This window comes from Cyprinus carpio, chromosome B18 (genome assembly GCF_018340385.1).
Source record: "Cyprinus carpio isolate SPL01 chromosome B18, ASM1834038v1, whole genome shotgun sequence".
Classification (NCBI taxonomy): domain Eukaryota; kingdom Metazoa; phylum Chordata; class Actinopteri; order Cypriniformes; family Cyprinidae; genus Cyprinus; species Cyprinus carpio.
Genome location: NC_056614.1, coordinates 25,646,064 through 25,663,291, shown reverse-complemented (window position 1 = coordinate 25,663,291; position 17,228 = coordinate 25,646,064). Strand labels below are relative to the sequence as shown.

The window sequence follows — 17,228 nt, the reverse complement described above, 5'->3', positions numbered from 1 at the left end:
GTGTGTCTCTCTGTCTGTGTCTCTCTGTCTTGTGTGTCTCTCTCTGTCTGGCTGTCTGTCTGTGTGTGTGTCTCTCTGCCCTCTTGTCTTCTGTTTGTTGTCCCGTCGTCTGTCTTCTGTTTTGGGGTTCTCTCTCTGTCTGTCTTGTGTTTGTTTGTGTGTGTGTGTGTCTTTTGCCCTGTGTCTCTTGTCCTTTTTCTCTCTTGGTCTCTGTCTGGGTGTTCTTTTTCCTCTTTGGGTTTTGTTCCTGTTTTTTGGTGTTTTTTTTCCTCTTTTTCTTCTTCTTTTCTTTGGGTAGGACGTGGTGGTTTGCGTTATTTGCTCTCCTTTTTGGCGACTTTTTTTTTTTTGTGTTTGTGTTTGTCTCTTCTTTTTTTTTTTTTTTCTTTTTTTTTTTTTTTGTCCTTTTTTTTTTCTTTTTGTTTTTTTTTTCTTTTGTTTTTTCTTGTTTTTTTTTGTGTTTTTTTTTTTTTTCTTTGTTCCTTTTTTCGGTTTTTTTTTGTTGTAGGTTTTTTTTCTTGTTTTCGTTTTGTTTTCTCTTTGTCTTTTATGTTTGTTTCTTTTAATTGTGTTTTTCCTTTTGTCTGTCTTCAATCTTGTTCCCATTTTTATGGTTCTAGTTTATTTCATAGTGTATTTTTTGTGTTTTTCTTGAGGCAAGTTTTTTTTTGTTTTTTTTTTTCGTTTTTGGTTGTTTTTTTTCTTTCTTTTATTGTTTTTTCTTTTTTGTGGTTCTTTTTTTTTTTTTTTTTTTTTATTTATTTTACTTTTGTGCTCTTTTTGTTGTTCTTCCTCTTCTTCTTTTTTCTCAGCTGCTGTCTGATGTAACTAACACACGACTCATGAGCATAAACACATAAAACACCTGCTTTTCTGTCTGAACATCACTTTAACTCAATGTCTTATCGGACAACACTGATTTGTTGGAAGTTTTTCTGCTGTGTGCGTCTCGTTCACTAACATATAATGGATTATTCATATTTATACTCACCTAATGCACAAGCGTACACACATGAATTAGCTTGACAGCTCATTGAAATTAATTTGTAGTGTTGTAAATGAATGACTGCATTCCTGAGGTTTGTTATTGGTATAAAACTCACCAGATATATACATATGTATTGCCCGCGTGTTTTCCTTTACAGTCTTTGCGTAATTTTCAGAAAGAAGCAGTAACTCCAAAATAAACTCTAAAGATGTGCAGAAGGATCAGAAGTGTGTCATCCTCCAGACTATAGTCATGCATTTAGCAGTGTTTTATGTTTGCTGATTTCACTGCATTTAAGGGGTACACAGTGAATTAGTTTTTTTTTTTCGTGCTCAGTCATAAATCAAAACTAGATGGATGTCCTTTACGATTATAGTTTGTTTTTTGTATTTTACAGTAATAAATCCTGAAAGTGCTATAAAATCTTTCAGGTGGCTGTAGTTGTATCTGTGCGTGTGTGTGGTGTGGCTGCATCATCTGAGTCAAACTCTCGGAGTGTTTCTGTGTGGCGTCTATGTCTCTGTCTTCAGATGGGGGATACTGCAGACAAGGCTGATGAAGAGAATCATGTCTTTGTAATGATCTGTGGGACTCGTGTGTGCGACTTCTGATCAGAATCATCATCATCACTGGGACACTTTACTAAAACGACAGACTGTCTGAAAATCATTCTTTAAGGGGCCTTAAATAACCAGATCAACCTGCTGTTTTTGTCTTTCACTTTTTTATGTGATCATTTCATAACTTTGGGAATATTTAAAAAAAACCCAAAAGAATAGTTTAACACTTTTCCCCGGGATCAAAAAAAAAATACAAATCTAAAAACTGAAGAATTTTAAAATAACAGATGAAAAGCACAATAAACTGTGGCAACTTTAACATTTAAAAAAGGATACTATGACAAAGATGGTTTTTTCAAACCCGTTTTTTTCTCTATAGGGTTTGACCTGGAGGCAAAAGGAAGATGACTTTTCATCAACAACACTGGGGTGTGATAATACAATTTAACTCCAAATTATGAGACACAATACAGATACTTGGTTCAATAGAACGAGACAATGTTTTAATACTTTAAGACATTTTTAAAATGATATTTTTTTTGTCTTTTAATCACAAAAAGTAAAACAATGCAGTTGTATTTTGAAATGTTTTAACTAATCTAGTGCTTAACTAATGATATTTTTTAGTAACACAAATAGACCTAAGTGAAAACCAGGCTTTAGTATGACTATTTATATATAAACTTACGATGAGGCAATAATAACTGGCTCAAATAAAATATCACAACCAAGTAATTACATGGTTTTATTGAACAACACTGATAAAATACATAATTTAATATGCCTATATGAACACACCAAGTACCTAATGTATTATTACAAATACCTGCAGAGAAACGGCGATTACATGTAATCTTGAAATACAGCATATTTAACAAATGCAGGCTTTTTGTTGTTGAAAATCTGATTTGGGGTTCAGTCTGAAAAGCAGGCGGGTCTCAGGAACGGGTTCGGGCTTAAGTTTAAAGCCTGTTTAAATCTGTGACATATGGAGGCATTATTAGTAACTCAGAAGAGCTCATGAATAAAGAGTCAAACAGCTGCAGGAACTGCTCGGATGCACCCAGAGATGTTCCACACAACAGAACCAGGTGTGTGGGAGCTTTCTGTCTTTTAGGGTCACATGTTGTGACATCATGTGCTGTTTTGGGTTTTGTTTAGATGTTTTTGCCCCGGTTGTGTTATATATCTTTAAAACCGCTTTGATGCACACCCAGGTTCAGATCCAGCGTTCACACTTACTCACACAAACAAAAATCTTTCAGTGTTTAAAAAATCAAAGGGGAAATTTTGGGGTTATAGAAAATTTTTTAAAATATGTTCTGATGTGTGAGGAGGGTGTGTGTGCTGAGGAGAGGGGTGTGGTGTGGTGTGTGGGGAGGGGGTGTTTTTTTGTGTGTGGGAGAGAGGGGAGGGGGGTTGTTTGTTTGTGTGGGGGGGTGTATGTGTGTGTTTGTTTTTAAAAGGGTGAGGGGGGTGTGTGGGGTGTGTGTGAGAGAGAGAGAGGGGGGAATGGGGGGGGAGAGAAGGGGAAGGGGGTGGGGGGGGGGGGAAGAGAGAGAGAGTGGGGAGGGGGAGTGTGTTTGGGGGGGGGGGGGAGAGGGGGGGAGGGAGGAGGTGGTTGGTGGAGAAAAAGGGAGAGAGAGAGTTTTGTGTGTGTGTGTGTGTGTGTGTAGGGTGAGCGCAAAGCCCCCCCCCCGGCTCTGACTCAGCGGGGGGGGGGCCCAAACCTCCTCCGTCCCCCCGCCATCAGAGTCCACAATTATGAAAAATCCCCCTTTCCCGCTGGAGCTGCAGGGACCGACCCCTCCACCCCCCGGGGCCTCCTTCCGCGGCTCACGAGCAGCACGGCGCCGATAGATGGTAGACGCTCGGGATCAGCCCGGCGATCTGAAGGGTGAAGAGAATGGTGCATCTCTGGTTTCCCCGCGCGCGGGGCAGGCGCCCTGACAGGGGTCGGGGTCGCGTCAGGCTTTTAGGCTCGTGGCTCCGCTAGCGTTAGCTGCGGACGCGGGGAGCACCGAACCCCGGTCCCGGCGGGCCCCTGGAAACACCGGCGTCGGTTCGGACCCCGTCGTACGTAGATCAGAACGATGTGCGCGGAATTAACGTAAAGCCCCGGTCATGGAAACAGTCGAGTTAAGCCCCCCCGGGCCCCCTCCCCAGCTCCTGCGTTTAGGTTATAATAACGTAATGAGGTTAAATATAACAATATTAAACAAAAACACTTTTTGGCGCGGGCCCGGGCGGCGTAATGGCGCGAGTTCGGGTCGCTCGCGCGGATTATAAAACCCGTTAGATGTCGCGTGTTTTTCATGTTCGGGAACATTTTGGGAAAATATTTTTGTTTTTTGGAACCTTTTTAAAAGCCGGGTGGCGCTCCGCGTGTTCTGCGCTGGGGTCACGTGGGGGATAATCAAGTGGAGTATAAAAAAAAGGAAGGTTTAATCCAGCGATGGTGAGTGTTTAGTATGAGGCTCAAAATCGTGATAATATCTTAAACAAAATTTTTTTTAAACAGATTGGTGATTCTCATAAAACACGGGATTTTCAGCGCTGGGGAATACTAGTGACGGTTTATTTTAATCCGCGACAAAAAAATAATTTAAACTTTTAAAATAAAGACTGGGGGGTGTTACAGAAGAAATGTTTGGTTCCGAAAATAATTTTTTTATGATCAGTATTTAAAAGAACTGTGTTTTTTATGTAAAAAGTCATAGCAAGGAAATTTTCCCATGGATCAAAAGGGACATTTCCCCCAAAAAAATTAAATTTCCTTTATTTTATGTCTTTCCAAACTTACTTTATCATTTTTTTAACTGAAAAAAGAATTAGAAGATTGCTGGAAAACCAAAAGTTGGGGGTTTGCCAGTGATTTATAGAAATGATGACAGAATTTTTTTTTTGGGGTGAACTGTCCCTTTAAAGATGATTTTCAAATTTAAAATTTTTTTCCCTCGTTTCCCAGTTTTTCAAATAGTTGTATCTAGAAAAATATTGGTCCTCCTAAAAAAATATAAATGGAGAGATTATTTTTTTAGTTTTCAGGTGATGTAAAATCTAATCTTGGTCTTGGTCCGGGTCACGTGATTATGGCCCCCCGTCTTCTCTGCTGTGGTCAGTCTGGAGGACTGGAACCAGATGTACCTGCTCTACAGGGTTCTGGGTGTTTTTAGGGCCTAGGGCTGAATTCTTAGTCTAAACTAGTTGAGCTGACCCTGGTGACCTCTATAAGAACACCGTGTACGTGGATGGGTGTCTCGGAGCTGATATTTCTGCTCAGTTTTGGAGGATCACTGCTCAATAGTCAGTTAGAAAATTCGTTTGGTGGTCGTCTTTACTTTTACTTTTGTTCTGAAAGCTTTGGTCCGCGTCACTTCTTGTTTTTTTTTTTTTTGGGCTTTATTTCTGTATTCTGTGTTCACACAGTGGGGTCCGGTTCTGTTCGGTTCCACAGAAGAAGCAGAGTCATCATGAGGAGCAAACGAGCGTGCAGTTTATTCATAGACCCACTTTATATTAAATGTCTTATTCTTAATCTTATGTACTAATTGTTTAATTAATTTGATGCAATGCACTTGTTTTTATATTGTACTTATATTTAACAAAACCTTCCTGTAGTTATGCAATTCATATCAGTACTTACTGTACATCTTGACCCTTAAACCTAACCTAAACCTAACCTAAACCAAACCAAACCTCAACCGTATCCCAAACTCAGCCGCAGCGAAAGAGCTCTACAGTTCAGTTCAATTCAAGCAGTAGTTACATTGTATCTAGAAGTATTTATTTATTTTGCAAGTACCTGACACCTAAAAGTGGATATTATTCTTATATTTTGATATTTATAGTTTAATATCCTTAGAGTTTTGTGCGGTGTTGATCATTTCCTTGGTGATGCGCGAGTGGAGTCGTATGTTATGATGGTATTGGCTGTTTAATTGATGCGGTTTCTGCTCCGTGTCGCTGAACCCTCCGTGGTGACATTTGATTTAAACAGTCTGAGACTCGGATGCATTAGAGGGGTTTTCGGGCGGCGGGTTTACTGTACTACATCTGCCTCTGATTGTTGTCATAAGATAGAATTTAGAATTGTGACTCTTACAATGTATCTTTTGTCCTATTGATGGACAAATAACCTGTGTGTGTCTTACCTGATGACTGCTGCTGTGCTGCAGGACCAGATGGTTTCTAGATGATTTCTGTCTGGTAACTACCTGATGAACGACCGGTGGGTGTGTCGCTTTGTGTAGTGTGTGATGTGTTTCGCCAACTGTGTGTGTGATTGTTTCTTCACACAGAAACTTAGCGATTACCACATGCTCGGCAGATTACTGTAATACCAGGACCTAACGAACGAAGAGAGAGAGGACGTAATCCCTAAGCTAAACTCTGTTTCCTTTTCTAGGGTTGGTAGCTCTCGTTGTTTATAATATGAGATTTGCGGTTAGTTTGACCTCAAACACCGTAATTATGATCTGAGCCAGGTCTGTGGAAAAACTCCATTGTCACGGACGCCTGTGATTGACGAGACAACATCCTATCTAAGTAATGTTCATGTAGCTAGTTACATCTAGAGTCCTAGAAAAGAGCTCATCTGACTCGTCCGTAGAGAAAGAGGTGCTGGTGTGTTTTATTGTAAGTCCGCATCTGTTTTATACGAATATCGATATGCGTGATATCCGTCTCCACCAACACACCACACACACTCGAGAGCGTGGCCAGCTGAGTTAGTATTGGGCAAGGTGAAGGACGATCGGTGGATGTTTGCGACCCCAACTTTCATGAAGTATGTAATCAGTCATTGAAAGCAGAGCGGTTCCTGCGGTCAGACTCTATAGACACTGCGGGTTGTAGCAGTGTGTGCTGCGCAGAGTACGTTTCTTTTGAGGGGGATAAAACAGTTCTAAAGGAGTCGTTTCAGTACAACACACACCGTGGGTTGGCTTGGAACTTTTAGGAGTCGTCTTCTGCTCAAAGAGGCTTGGCATTTATTTGATTAAAAATACTGGTAAGTAATTATAATTATTATTCTAATTTAGAACAGCAGTTTCTATGTGAAATATACAGTACAGGTCAAAGTTTGGAAACATTACTATTTTTAGAAGTTTTTTGCGAAAGAAGTCTCTTCTTGCGTCATCAAGCCTGGCGATTTATTTGAGATCAAAATATACAGAAAAAGAACAGTAATATTGTGTGCAATATTATTATCAACTATAAACTAATAGTTTTTCTACATTGGAATATACTTTAAAAAATAGTTTATTCCTTGTGATGCAAAGCTGAATTTTCAGCATCATGTACTCACAGCCTTTCAGTGTTCACATGTAAACATCCAGTCGTATCACATGATCATTTAGAAGATCATTCGTATATTGCTGATTTATATATGAGTGTTGGAAAACAGTTCTGCTGTCTAAATAATTTGATGAATAAAAGGTTTAAAAAGAACTGCATTTACTTCAAAATGAAAAATAACCAAATCTAATAATATTATTTTTTCTTTACTATCACTTTTTTATCAATTTAACACATCCTTGCTGAATAAATAGGTATTGATGTTTATTTTAAAAAAAAGAAAGAAAACAACAAAATATTACGACCCCAAAATATGCCCACGTAGTGTATATTGTTATAACAAAATATTTCTATTTTCAAATCACATAGGTTTCTTTTTTTTTTTTTTTTTTTACGTTCTTACTTCATCGAAAGTATCCTAAAAAAGTCATCGTCATGTTCTGAAAAAATATTAAGCAGCAGAACTGTTTCCAACTTTCGGATAATGAATCATCATATTAGAATGATTCAGCTAACAGTGAGCATGTGAATAAATGATCCTAAAAATTCAAGCTTTGCATCCCACAGAATAAAATGATAATTTAAAGTTGCTAATAAATTCCGTTTAAAAACATATGTTTAAATTGTACCTAAGGCCTATCACAATATTAAATTTTTTTCTGTATTTTTGATCAAATAAATGCAGGCTTGATGAGCAGAAGAAACTTCTTTTTCAAAAACATTAAAAAATAGTAATAGTTCGTCCAAAACTTTTGGTCTGTACTGTATATTAGAAAAGTTGTAATGTATTTCTGTGATGCGCAGCTGTATTTTTCAAGACATACATTACTACAGTCTTCAGTGTCACATGATCTTCAGAATCATTCTAAAATGATGATTTGCTGCTCAAGAAACATTTCTGATTATTATCAATGTTGAACACAGTTGTGCTGCACAATATTTCTGTGGAAGCCCGGATATGCATTTTTTATTTTCAGGATTCACAGAATGAATAGAAAAGTTCAGAAGAGAGCGACATTTATTTGAAATGGGAATCTTTTTAGTGTAGTATAAAAATGAAATGCAGTAATAAACATGACTGCCAGCGGTTTGTGTTTGAGTCGTCGTGAGTCACTGACCTCTAGTAGTTCTCCGCTGTACCCCTGATGACCCGGGAGACTACTGTGTTGTGTGTGTATGATCAGGCTCAGGGAGCTGATGTTGGGCTGAATCGGTGTGGATTTGGTTTGGGTTCAGTCCTGTGTGCAGGTGGTGTGTGTTTATCTGTGAACGCTCTGATAAAGGCCCTGGCGTTATCTCTGTGTTTATGGAGGCTTTGGAGTGCCGTGAGCTTATTCATAGCGTTTATCAGAGATGCTCATCTGAGATGCGTGTCTTTAATATATTTAGTGCTGAAGCGGTCTTATCACTGCCAGTTCAGCAAGACAAAATATAAGTTTGATGGAGTCACGTACAGATATGCTGGATCTAATCATGAAGATTCATCTCACTTCACATCTTCAGGATTACACGTATTATGATTCATTTACATTTAATCAGTTAGAAGTTGCTTGTGAATACATCAAGCGATTCTTCACAATAAAATACACACTACCAGTCAGAAGTTAATATTTAATGTCTTTTAAAGAAGTCTTAAAGAAGGCCTGCATTTATTTGATCCAGAATATAATTAATATTGTAAAATATTTGTACTATTTAAAATAACTTTTTTTATCTGAACATATTTTAATATGTAATGTATTTTCTGTGATGCGCAGCTGTATTTTCAGCATCATTACTCCAGGCTTCAGCTTCACAAGAAATCATTCTAATATTCTGATTTGCTGCTCAATAAACAAGAAACATTTATTGTTGTTATTATTAAGTTGAAAACAGCAGAGTAGAATTTTTTCAGGTTTCTTTGATTGAATAGAAATTTCAGAAGAACAGCATTGATCTGAAATAGCAATCTTTTGTAACATTATAAATGTCTTTATCTTCACTTTTGATCAATTTAAAGCATCCTTGCTAAATAAAAGTATTAATTTCTAACCCCCCCCCGCCCCCCAAAAAAAAGAAAATTATACTGACTCCAAGCTTTTAATATCCGATAAATGTTGATCTTTTGATCTTTCCTGAAAAAAAAGTACTCAAGTAGTTAAAATATTGATAATAATCAGAAATGTTTCTCGAGCAGCAAATCATCATATTATTCTGATTTCTGAAGATCATGTGACACTGAAGACTGGAGTAATGATGCTGAAAATACAGCTGCGCATCACAGAAATAAATTACATGTTAAAATACAATAAAATAGAAAGCAGTTATTTTAAATAGTAAAAATATTTCACAATATTACTGCTTTTACTGTCCTTTGGATCAAATAAATGCAGGCTTGGTGAGCAGAAGAGACCCTTTAAAATACATGCATGTAAATATTTCTAATTTGTAAGGTTCGAGACTCGTTTCGGTTCTTCTGTGTGCCAGCGGGTCATGGGTTCGATCCCCAGAGTCTGCGGGAGCTGATGAACTCTACACCTAGATTCATGCATGCATGTAAATGTTTCTAGTTGTTAGGTGCGGATGAGTTACTGACTGGTTCTGGTTAGTTGTTTTCTGTAAGCTGTTCTAAAGTAAAGCCGTGAAGGGTTGGGTTTGTTTACGTGGTGTAAACACACGTTTACGCTGATCTCTGCTGCGATCACAACACGATCTCACACACACGGTAAGCTCTCTCTCTCTCTCTGTAATAAGCTTGTTCTCGGTCAGAAACATTCATCAGCGCCGTCACGACCTCCTGCTGATTAACTGTGCTGAGAAACACAGTTTAGCTCTAACTAGTCCTGCGGTCTCTCTCTCTCTCAGCGCGTCTGGCCATGTTTCTGTACTCGCTGCTGCGTCAGAAGGATGAAGATGAGGAGTTTGAGGTAGACAGACAGCATCTCCGTCTCAGTGTTTATGGCTTTCGGTGTTTCTGCGCAGATATGTGTGTAATCCGCTGGTGTTCACGGACGCTTCGGGCTCCGCAGGGGCTGCTGTGAGCTCAGGCTGGGAATTTAATTAAAAATCCCTGGTGGTGTTAAAATCCGTCGACTGTGCTGCTCGAGCTCAGTTTTAAATACGTGACATTTCTGCCTCGCGTCGTTCCGAACCTGTGTGACTTTCTTTCTTTAGTGGAGAACAGCTTCAGATATTTGAGAAATGTCTCAAAGTCAGGTTTGAAAAGTCATGAGGGAGAGTAAATGATGAATTTGTTCATTTTTGGGTCAACTATTGCCTTAATTGTTGAGATTGATGGATGTGGCGCTAGACGTTGAGTCTCAGAATCGAGCGCCGGTTTCATCGGCTGTTCTACATGAATTAGATGTGTCTAGATCACTATTGCAGTAACAGGTTTATATCAGTCCAGCGAGAAACAGAAGGCTGAGGAGGAAGACTTTCCTGCTCATAAATGATGAACTTTATAATGCTGGTCTCTTTCTGGGTGGATCTCGAGACCAGGTCTAAGGTAGTAATCTAGTGTTTGTGTTTCTATAGTTATTATTGTAAACCTCATGATTAGCGTTTAACCAGCAGTCCTGATGTAAACGGTAGTTTAGCAGATACAGCTGAAGGTCCGTTTCGTTTCACAAACTCGATCTGTATAAATCGCTGTAGAAATAAAGGTGACGTTAGATGTTTTGTAAGGTAGTCACCTGGTTTGTGGTGATATTGAGTTTTCAGTGTATAACATTTTGGTGTCATGACAAACATAATTACTATTAGCTGATGTGAACCCTGTGATTAAAATGACACATCAGTGTTTAATATTTATATGGCCATCTTTTTTTTTTTTTTTGACTTTTTTTATGCTTTAACATGTTTAATGTCTGTTTTTTCATTCTATTGTAAGTTCATCTTGTGAACTTTTATTTTTAAATTTAGATCTTGTAAAGTGTAATCCAGTGAAAGGACAGGCTTCGCTCTTGTGATGTATGCAGGACTTCTCCAATCATTTAGTCTGGTTAAAGTCCGCCTCTCTTACGGTCCACTGCATGCTCATTCAGATCTGCTTCCATTTGAGAGCCACGCCCACATCTCAACATCCAATCAACAACCGATGCATAGAACCAAGCCCCGCCCTTTGTTTTTCTTTTACACTCAGATGAATGTCACCGTAAGGAGGAAAAGATCTGATGCTGCTTCCATTACATCAAGACTTGTTTGGTCATCATCATTATTAGACTTTTTCAGTGTGAAATGTCAGTCGGGGGGAGAGTGACCGTCTGAAATGTACTGCTGCTTTGTTGATTCTGTTTTTCTTCTGCAGTCCCAGAAGTCCTGGATTGAACACAGTTTCACCAAGAGGGAATGTGTCTATATATTGCCGTGTGTCAAAAAGACCCGCACAGGTACGTCAAGCGCTTCACGTTATTATAAACGGCTCTGACATCATTGTGTGTCCATACATCGCCGATGGGACTGAATCAAGCTCAAGTGCAACAGCATGATTTCATTTAATTGAATTCATTTCTCACGTGTTATCATATGCATAGAAGTTCTGGTTTCACTCTAATATGGCTTTTGTTTGTTTATGCAGATGCCTCCCAGGATGCCAAATCTGTCAGCAGCTCGTGCGGTGAGTGTCACGAAACACGACGCTTGACACCGTTGAGTGTTCAGATGGAGTGTGTGCTGACGTGTGTGTGTGTGTGTGTAGATGCTGCTGCGGGCGTCTGGTTCGGCAGCACGTGGGCTTCACCGCCACACTGGCAGTGAAATACTCAGACGTGCGTCTGACCGAGGGCGGGCTGTCCGATCTGGAGCAGTGGTCAGTGGAGAAGCACACGGAGGAGAGTCCCACTGACGCTTATGGAGTCATCAACTTCCAGGGAGGATCCCATTCGTACAGAGCCCAAGGTCTGAATTACACACACAACACACACACAAACACACACAGACCCACAGGACAACTCAGAATGATCACGTGTGCACTGCACTGTCACTTATCACAGCGTTCTGATCGGTCAGGGGTAATGGTGTCAGTCAGTGCAGCGTTCTGATTGGTCAGGGGTTAATGATGTCAGTCAGTGCAGTGTTCTGATTGGTCAGGGGTTAATGATGTCAGTCAGTGCAGTGTTCTGATCGGTCAGGGGTTAATGATGTCAGTCAGTGCAGTGTTCTGATTGGTCAGGGGTTAATGATGTCAGTGCAGTCTTCTGATTGGTCAGGGGTTAATGATGTCAGTCAGTGCAGCGTTCTGATTGATCAGGGGTTAATGGTGTCACCCCGTCAGTGCAGTGTTCTGATCGGACGGGGTTAATGGTGTCAGTCAGTGCAGCGTTCTGATTGGTCAGGGGTTAATGATGTCAGTCAGTGCAGTGTTCTGATCAGACGGGGTTAAATGGTGTCAGTCAGTGCAGTGTTCTGATTGGTCAGGGGTTAATGATGTCAGTCAGTGCAGTGTTCTGATCAGACGGGGTTAATGGTGTCAGTCAGTGCAGTGTTCTGATCGGTCAGGGGTTAATGATGTCAGTCAGTGCAGTGTTCTGATCAGACGGGGTTAATGGTGTCAGTCAGGGCAGTGGTTTGATTGGTCAGGGGTTATGATGTCTGTCAGTGCAGTCTTCTGATTGGTCAGGGGTTAATGATGTCAGTCAGTGCAGCGTTCTGATCGGGACAGGGGGTTAATGGTGTCACTCAGTGCAGTGTTCTGATTGGTCAGGGGGTTAATGATGTCACTCAGTGCAGTGTTCTGATTGGTCAGGGGTTAATGATGTCAGTCAGTGCAGTGTTCTGATCGGTCAGGGGTTAATGGTGTCACTCAGTGCAGCGTTCTGATTGGTCAGGGGTTAATGATGTCAGTCAGTGCAGTGTTCTGATTGGTCAGGGGTTAATGGTGTCAGTCAGTGCAGTGTTCTGATCGGTCAGGGGTTAATGGTGTCAGTCAGTGCAGTGTTCTGATCGGTCAGGGGTTAATGATGTCACTCAGTGCAGTGTTCTGATCGGACGGGGTTAATGGTGTCACTCAGTGCAGCGTTCTGATTGGTCAGGGGTTAATGGTGTCAGTCAGTGCAGTGTTCTGATTGGTCAGATTGGTCAGGGGTTAATGTTGTCAGTCAGTTCATTGTTCAGATTTTAAAGATGTCAATCATTTCAGTCATCTCATCGTTCAGGTCATAATGATTTAATGATGTTCTTCTCTGCAGTATGTGCGTCTCTCCTATGACACTCAGTGCAGTGTTCTGATTGGTCAGGGGTTAATGTTGTCAGTCAGTGCAGTGTTTCTGATCGGACGGGGGTTAATGGTGTCATCAGTGCAGTGTTCTGATTGGTCAGGGGTTAATGATGTCACTCAGTGCAGTGTTCTGATTGTTCACGGGGGTTAATGGTGTCAGTCAGTGCAGTGTTCTGATCGGTCAGGGGTTAATGGTGTCAGTCAGTGCAGTGTTCTGATTGGTCAGGGGTTAATGATGTCACTCAGTGCAGTGTTCTGATTGGTCAGGGGTTAATGTTGTCAGTCAGTGCAGTGTTCTGGTCAGACGGGGTTAATGGTGTCACTCAGTGCAGTGTTCTGATTTGTCAGGGATTAACGATGGTCACTCAGTGCAGTGTTCTGATTGGGTCAGGGGTTAACATGATGCCAGTCAGTGCAGTGTTCTGATCAGACGGGGTTAATGGTGTCAGTCAGTCAGTGCAGTGTTCTGATGTGTCAACTCGGTGCACGTGTTGAGTCAGACGGGTTAATGAGGTCACTCAGTGCAGTGTTCTGATTGGACGGGGGTTAATGATGTCACTCAGTGCAGTGTTCTGATGGTCAGGGGTTATGTTAATGCAGTGTCAGGGGGGTTAATGTTCTGAAGTGTCAGGGGTTAATGATGTCAGTCAGTGCAGTGTTCTGATCCGACGGTTAATGTTAACTGCAGTTGTTCTGTCAGTGCAGTGTTCTTCTGATCAGTCGGGGTTAATGATGTCACTCAGTGCAGTGTTCTGATTGGTCAGGGGTTAATGATGTCAGTCAGTGCAGTGTTCTGATCAGATCGGGGGGGGTAATGATGTCAGTCAGTGCAGTGTTCTGATCGGTCAGGGGTTAATGATGTCAGTCAGTGCAGTGTTCTGATCGGGGGCGTCGGTTTAATGATGTCACTCAGTGCAGTGTTTTAATGATGTCACTCAGTGCAGTGATCGGTCAGGGGTTAATGATGTCACTCTCAGTGCAGTGTTCTGATTGGTCAGGGGTTAATGATGTCACTCAGTGCAGTGTTCTGATCGGACGGGGTTAATGATGTCACTCAGTGCAGTGTTCTGATCGGACGGGGTTAATGATGTCACTCAGTGCAGTGTTCTGGTTGGTCAGGGGTTAATGATGTCACTCAGTGCAGTGTTCTGATCGGACGGGGTTAATGATGTCACCAGTGCAGTGTTTAATGATTGGTCAGGGGTTAATGGTGTCACTCAGTGCAGGTTCTGATCGGACGGGTTAATGATGTCACTCAGTGCAGTGTTCTGATTGGTCAGGGTTAATGATGTCACTCAGTGCAGTGTTCTGATTGGTCAGGGGTTAATGATGTCACTCAGTGCAGTGTTTCTGATTGGTCAGGGGTTAACGATGTCACTCAGTGCAGTGTTCTGATTGGTCAGGGGTTAATGAATGTCAGCTCAGTGCAGTGTTCTGATCAGGACGGGGTTAATGATGTCACTCAGTGCAGTGTTCTGGTTGGTCAGGGGTTAATGATGTCACTCAGTGCAGTGTTCTGATCAGACGGGGTTAATGATGTCACTCAGTGCAGTGTTCTTATCGGACGGGGTTAATGATGTCACTCAGTGCAGTGTTCTGATTGGTCAGGGGTTAATGATAACAATCACACCAGTGTTCTGATTGGTCAGGGGTTAATGATGTCAGTCAGTGCAGTGTTCTGATTGGTCAGGGGTTAATGATGTCAGTCAGTGCAGTGTTCTGATCAGACGGGGTTAATGGTGTCAGTCAGTGCAGTGTTCTGATCGGTCAGGGGTTAATGATGTCACTCAGTGCAGTGTTCTGATTGGTCAGGGGTTAATGATGTCACTCAGTGCAGTGTTCTGATCGGACGGGGTTAATGATGTCACTCAGTGCAGTGTTCTGATTGGTCAGGGGTTAACGATGTCACTCAGTGCAGTGTTCTGATCGGACGGGGTTAATGATGTCACTCAGTGCAGTGTTCTGATTGGACGGGGTTAATGATGTCACTCAGTGCAGTGTTCTGATCGGACGGGGTTAATGGTGTCACTCAGTGCAGTGTTCTGATCGGACGGGGTTAATGGTGTCACTCAGTGCAGTGTTCTGATCGGACGGGGTTAATGGTGTCACTCAGTGCAGTGTTCTGATCGGACGGGGTTAATGGTGTCACTCAGTGCAGCGTTCTGATTGGTCAGGGGTTAACGATGTCACTCAGTGCAGTGTTCTGATCGGACGGGGTTAATGATGTCACTCAGTGCAGTGTTCTGATTGGTCAGGGGTTAATGATGTCACTCAGTGCAGTGTTCTGATTGGTCAGGGGTTAACGATGTCACTCAGTGCAGTGTTCTGATTGGTCAGGGGTTAATGATGTCACTCAGTGCAGTGTTCTGATTGGTCAGGGATTAACGATGTCACTCAGTGCAGTGTTCTGATTGGTCAGGGGTTAATGATGTCACTCAGTGCAGTGTTCTGATTGGTCAGGGGTTAACGATGTCACTCAGTGCAGTGTTCCGATCGGACGGGGTTAATGATGTCACTCAGTGCAGTGTTCTGATCGGTCAGGGGTTAATGATGTCACTCAGTGCAGTGTTCTGATCGGTCAGGGGTTAATGATGTCAGTCAGTGCAGTGTTCTGATCGGACGGGTTAATGATGTCACTCAGTGCAGTGTTCTGATTGGTCAGGGGTTAATGATGTCACTCAGTGCAGTGTTCTGATTGGTCAGGGGTTAATGATGTCAGTCAGTGCAGTGTTCTGATCGGACGGGGTTAATGGTGTCACTCAGTGCAGTGTTCTGATCGGTCAGGGGTTAATGATGTCACTCAGTGCAGTGTTCTGATCGGTCAGGGGTTAATGATGTCACTCAGTGCAGTGTTCTGATTGGTCAGGAGGGGTTAATGGTGTCAGTCAGTGCAGTGTTCTGATCGGTCAGGGGTTAATGATGTCACTCAGTGCAGTGTTCTGATCGGACGGGGTTAATGGTGTCACTCAGTGCAGCGTTCTGATTGGTCAGGGGTTAATGATGTCACTCAGTGCAGTGTTCTGATTGGTCAGGGGTTAATGATGTCAGTCAGTGCAGTGTTCTGGTCAGACGGGGTTAATGATGTTCTTCTCTGCAGTATGTGCGTCTCTCCTATGACTCCCGTCCGGAGGCCGTCCTGAGGCTCATGCTGAAGGAGTGGCAGATGGAGCTGCCGAAGATCGTCATCAGCGTTCACGGGGGGGAATCCAGAACTTCGACCCTGCATCCGCGGATCAAGCAGGTGGTGGGGAAAGGCCTGATCAAAGCTGCTGTCACCACCGGGGCCTGGATCCTGACCGGAGGGGTCAACACAGGTCACACACTCATTACTAGTGCATCATGGGTACATACGGGCGGCACCAGACACTCTACCTGCTGTACAGACGGCAGACTCAGCGAATGTGTGTGTGTGTGTGTGTGTGTGTTCAGATAGCAGTTACAGGATTAACTTGATTATCATAATGACAGTCATTTGAGTTTAAAGATCAGGTTGATGCACTTTATTAGTGTTTACACGCTCACAGAGCCTCCACACACACACTGACACTCGCTGCTGAACACACACACTTGTGAAGAGAGGTCACGACTCCTCGAGGGTCACGGTCACTGTAAACCGCTGACTCTGAGTGTTTTTCCACTGCGTTTCCAGGTGTGGCCAAACATGTGGGTGACGCTCTGAAGGAACATATGTCCAGATCGGCTCGGAAAATCTGTACGGTGGGAATCGCACCCTGGGGGGTGATCGAAAACAGGAACGACCTCATCGGAAGAGACGTGAGACTCATAACACACACACACACAGCCCATTTATGAACTTTATTTACATGTGACCATTACTGTGAATCTCACTGTTTCTTGAGCAGCAAATCATCATATTAGAATGATTTCTGAAGATCATGTGACACTGAAGACTGGAGTAATGATGCTGAAAATACAGCTGTGCATCACAGAAATAAATTACAGTTTAACACATTCACATAGACTTACTGTATTTTTGATCAAATAAATGCAGCGTTAGTGAGCAGAAGAGACTTCTTTCACACACATTAAACAATATTAATGACCTTGAACTTCTGAGCGGTAGTGTACAAACATCAATGATTGAAATATTACAACAGTAATGCTGACAGTATGAACAGTGTTCTGTACCTTAAATCAGAGATAAATTAGTGTTTCAAATCACCCA

General features: G+C 41.9%; 1 protein-coding gene across 1 annotated transcript in view; it reads left to right on the top strand.

Moving 5' to 3' along the window:
• Positions 1 to 17,228, top strand: part of LOC109083550 (transient receptor potential cation channel subfamily M member 7-like) — a 56,939-nt gene that overhangs the window by 19,037 nt on the left and 20,674 nt on the right. The window contains 3 exon segments of the mRNA XM_042743631.1: positions 11,525 to 11,719; positions 16,136 to 16,356; positions 16,692 to 16,816. Coding sequence (XP_042599565.1) covers positions 11,525 to 11,719; positions 16,136 to 16,356; positions 16,692 to 16,816 — 541 coding nt within the window.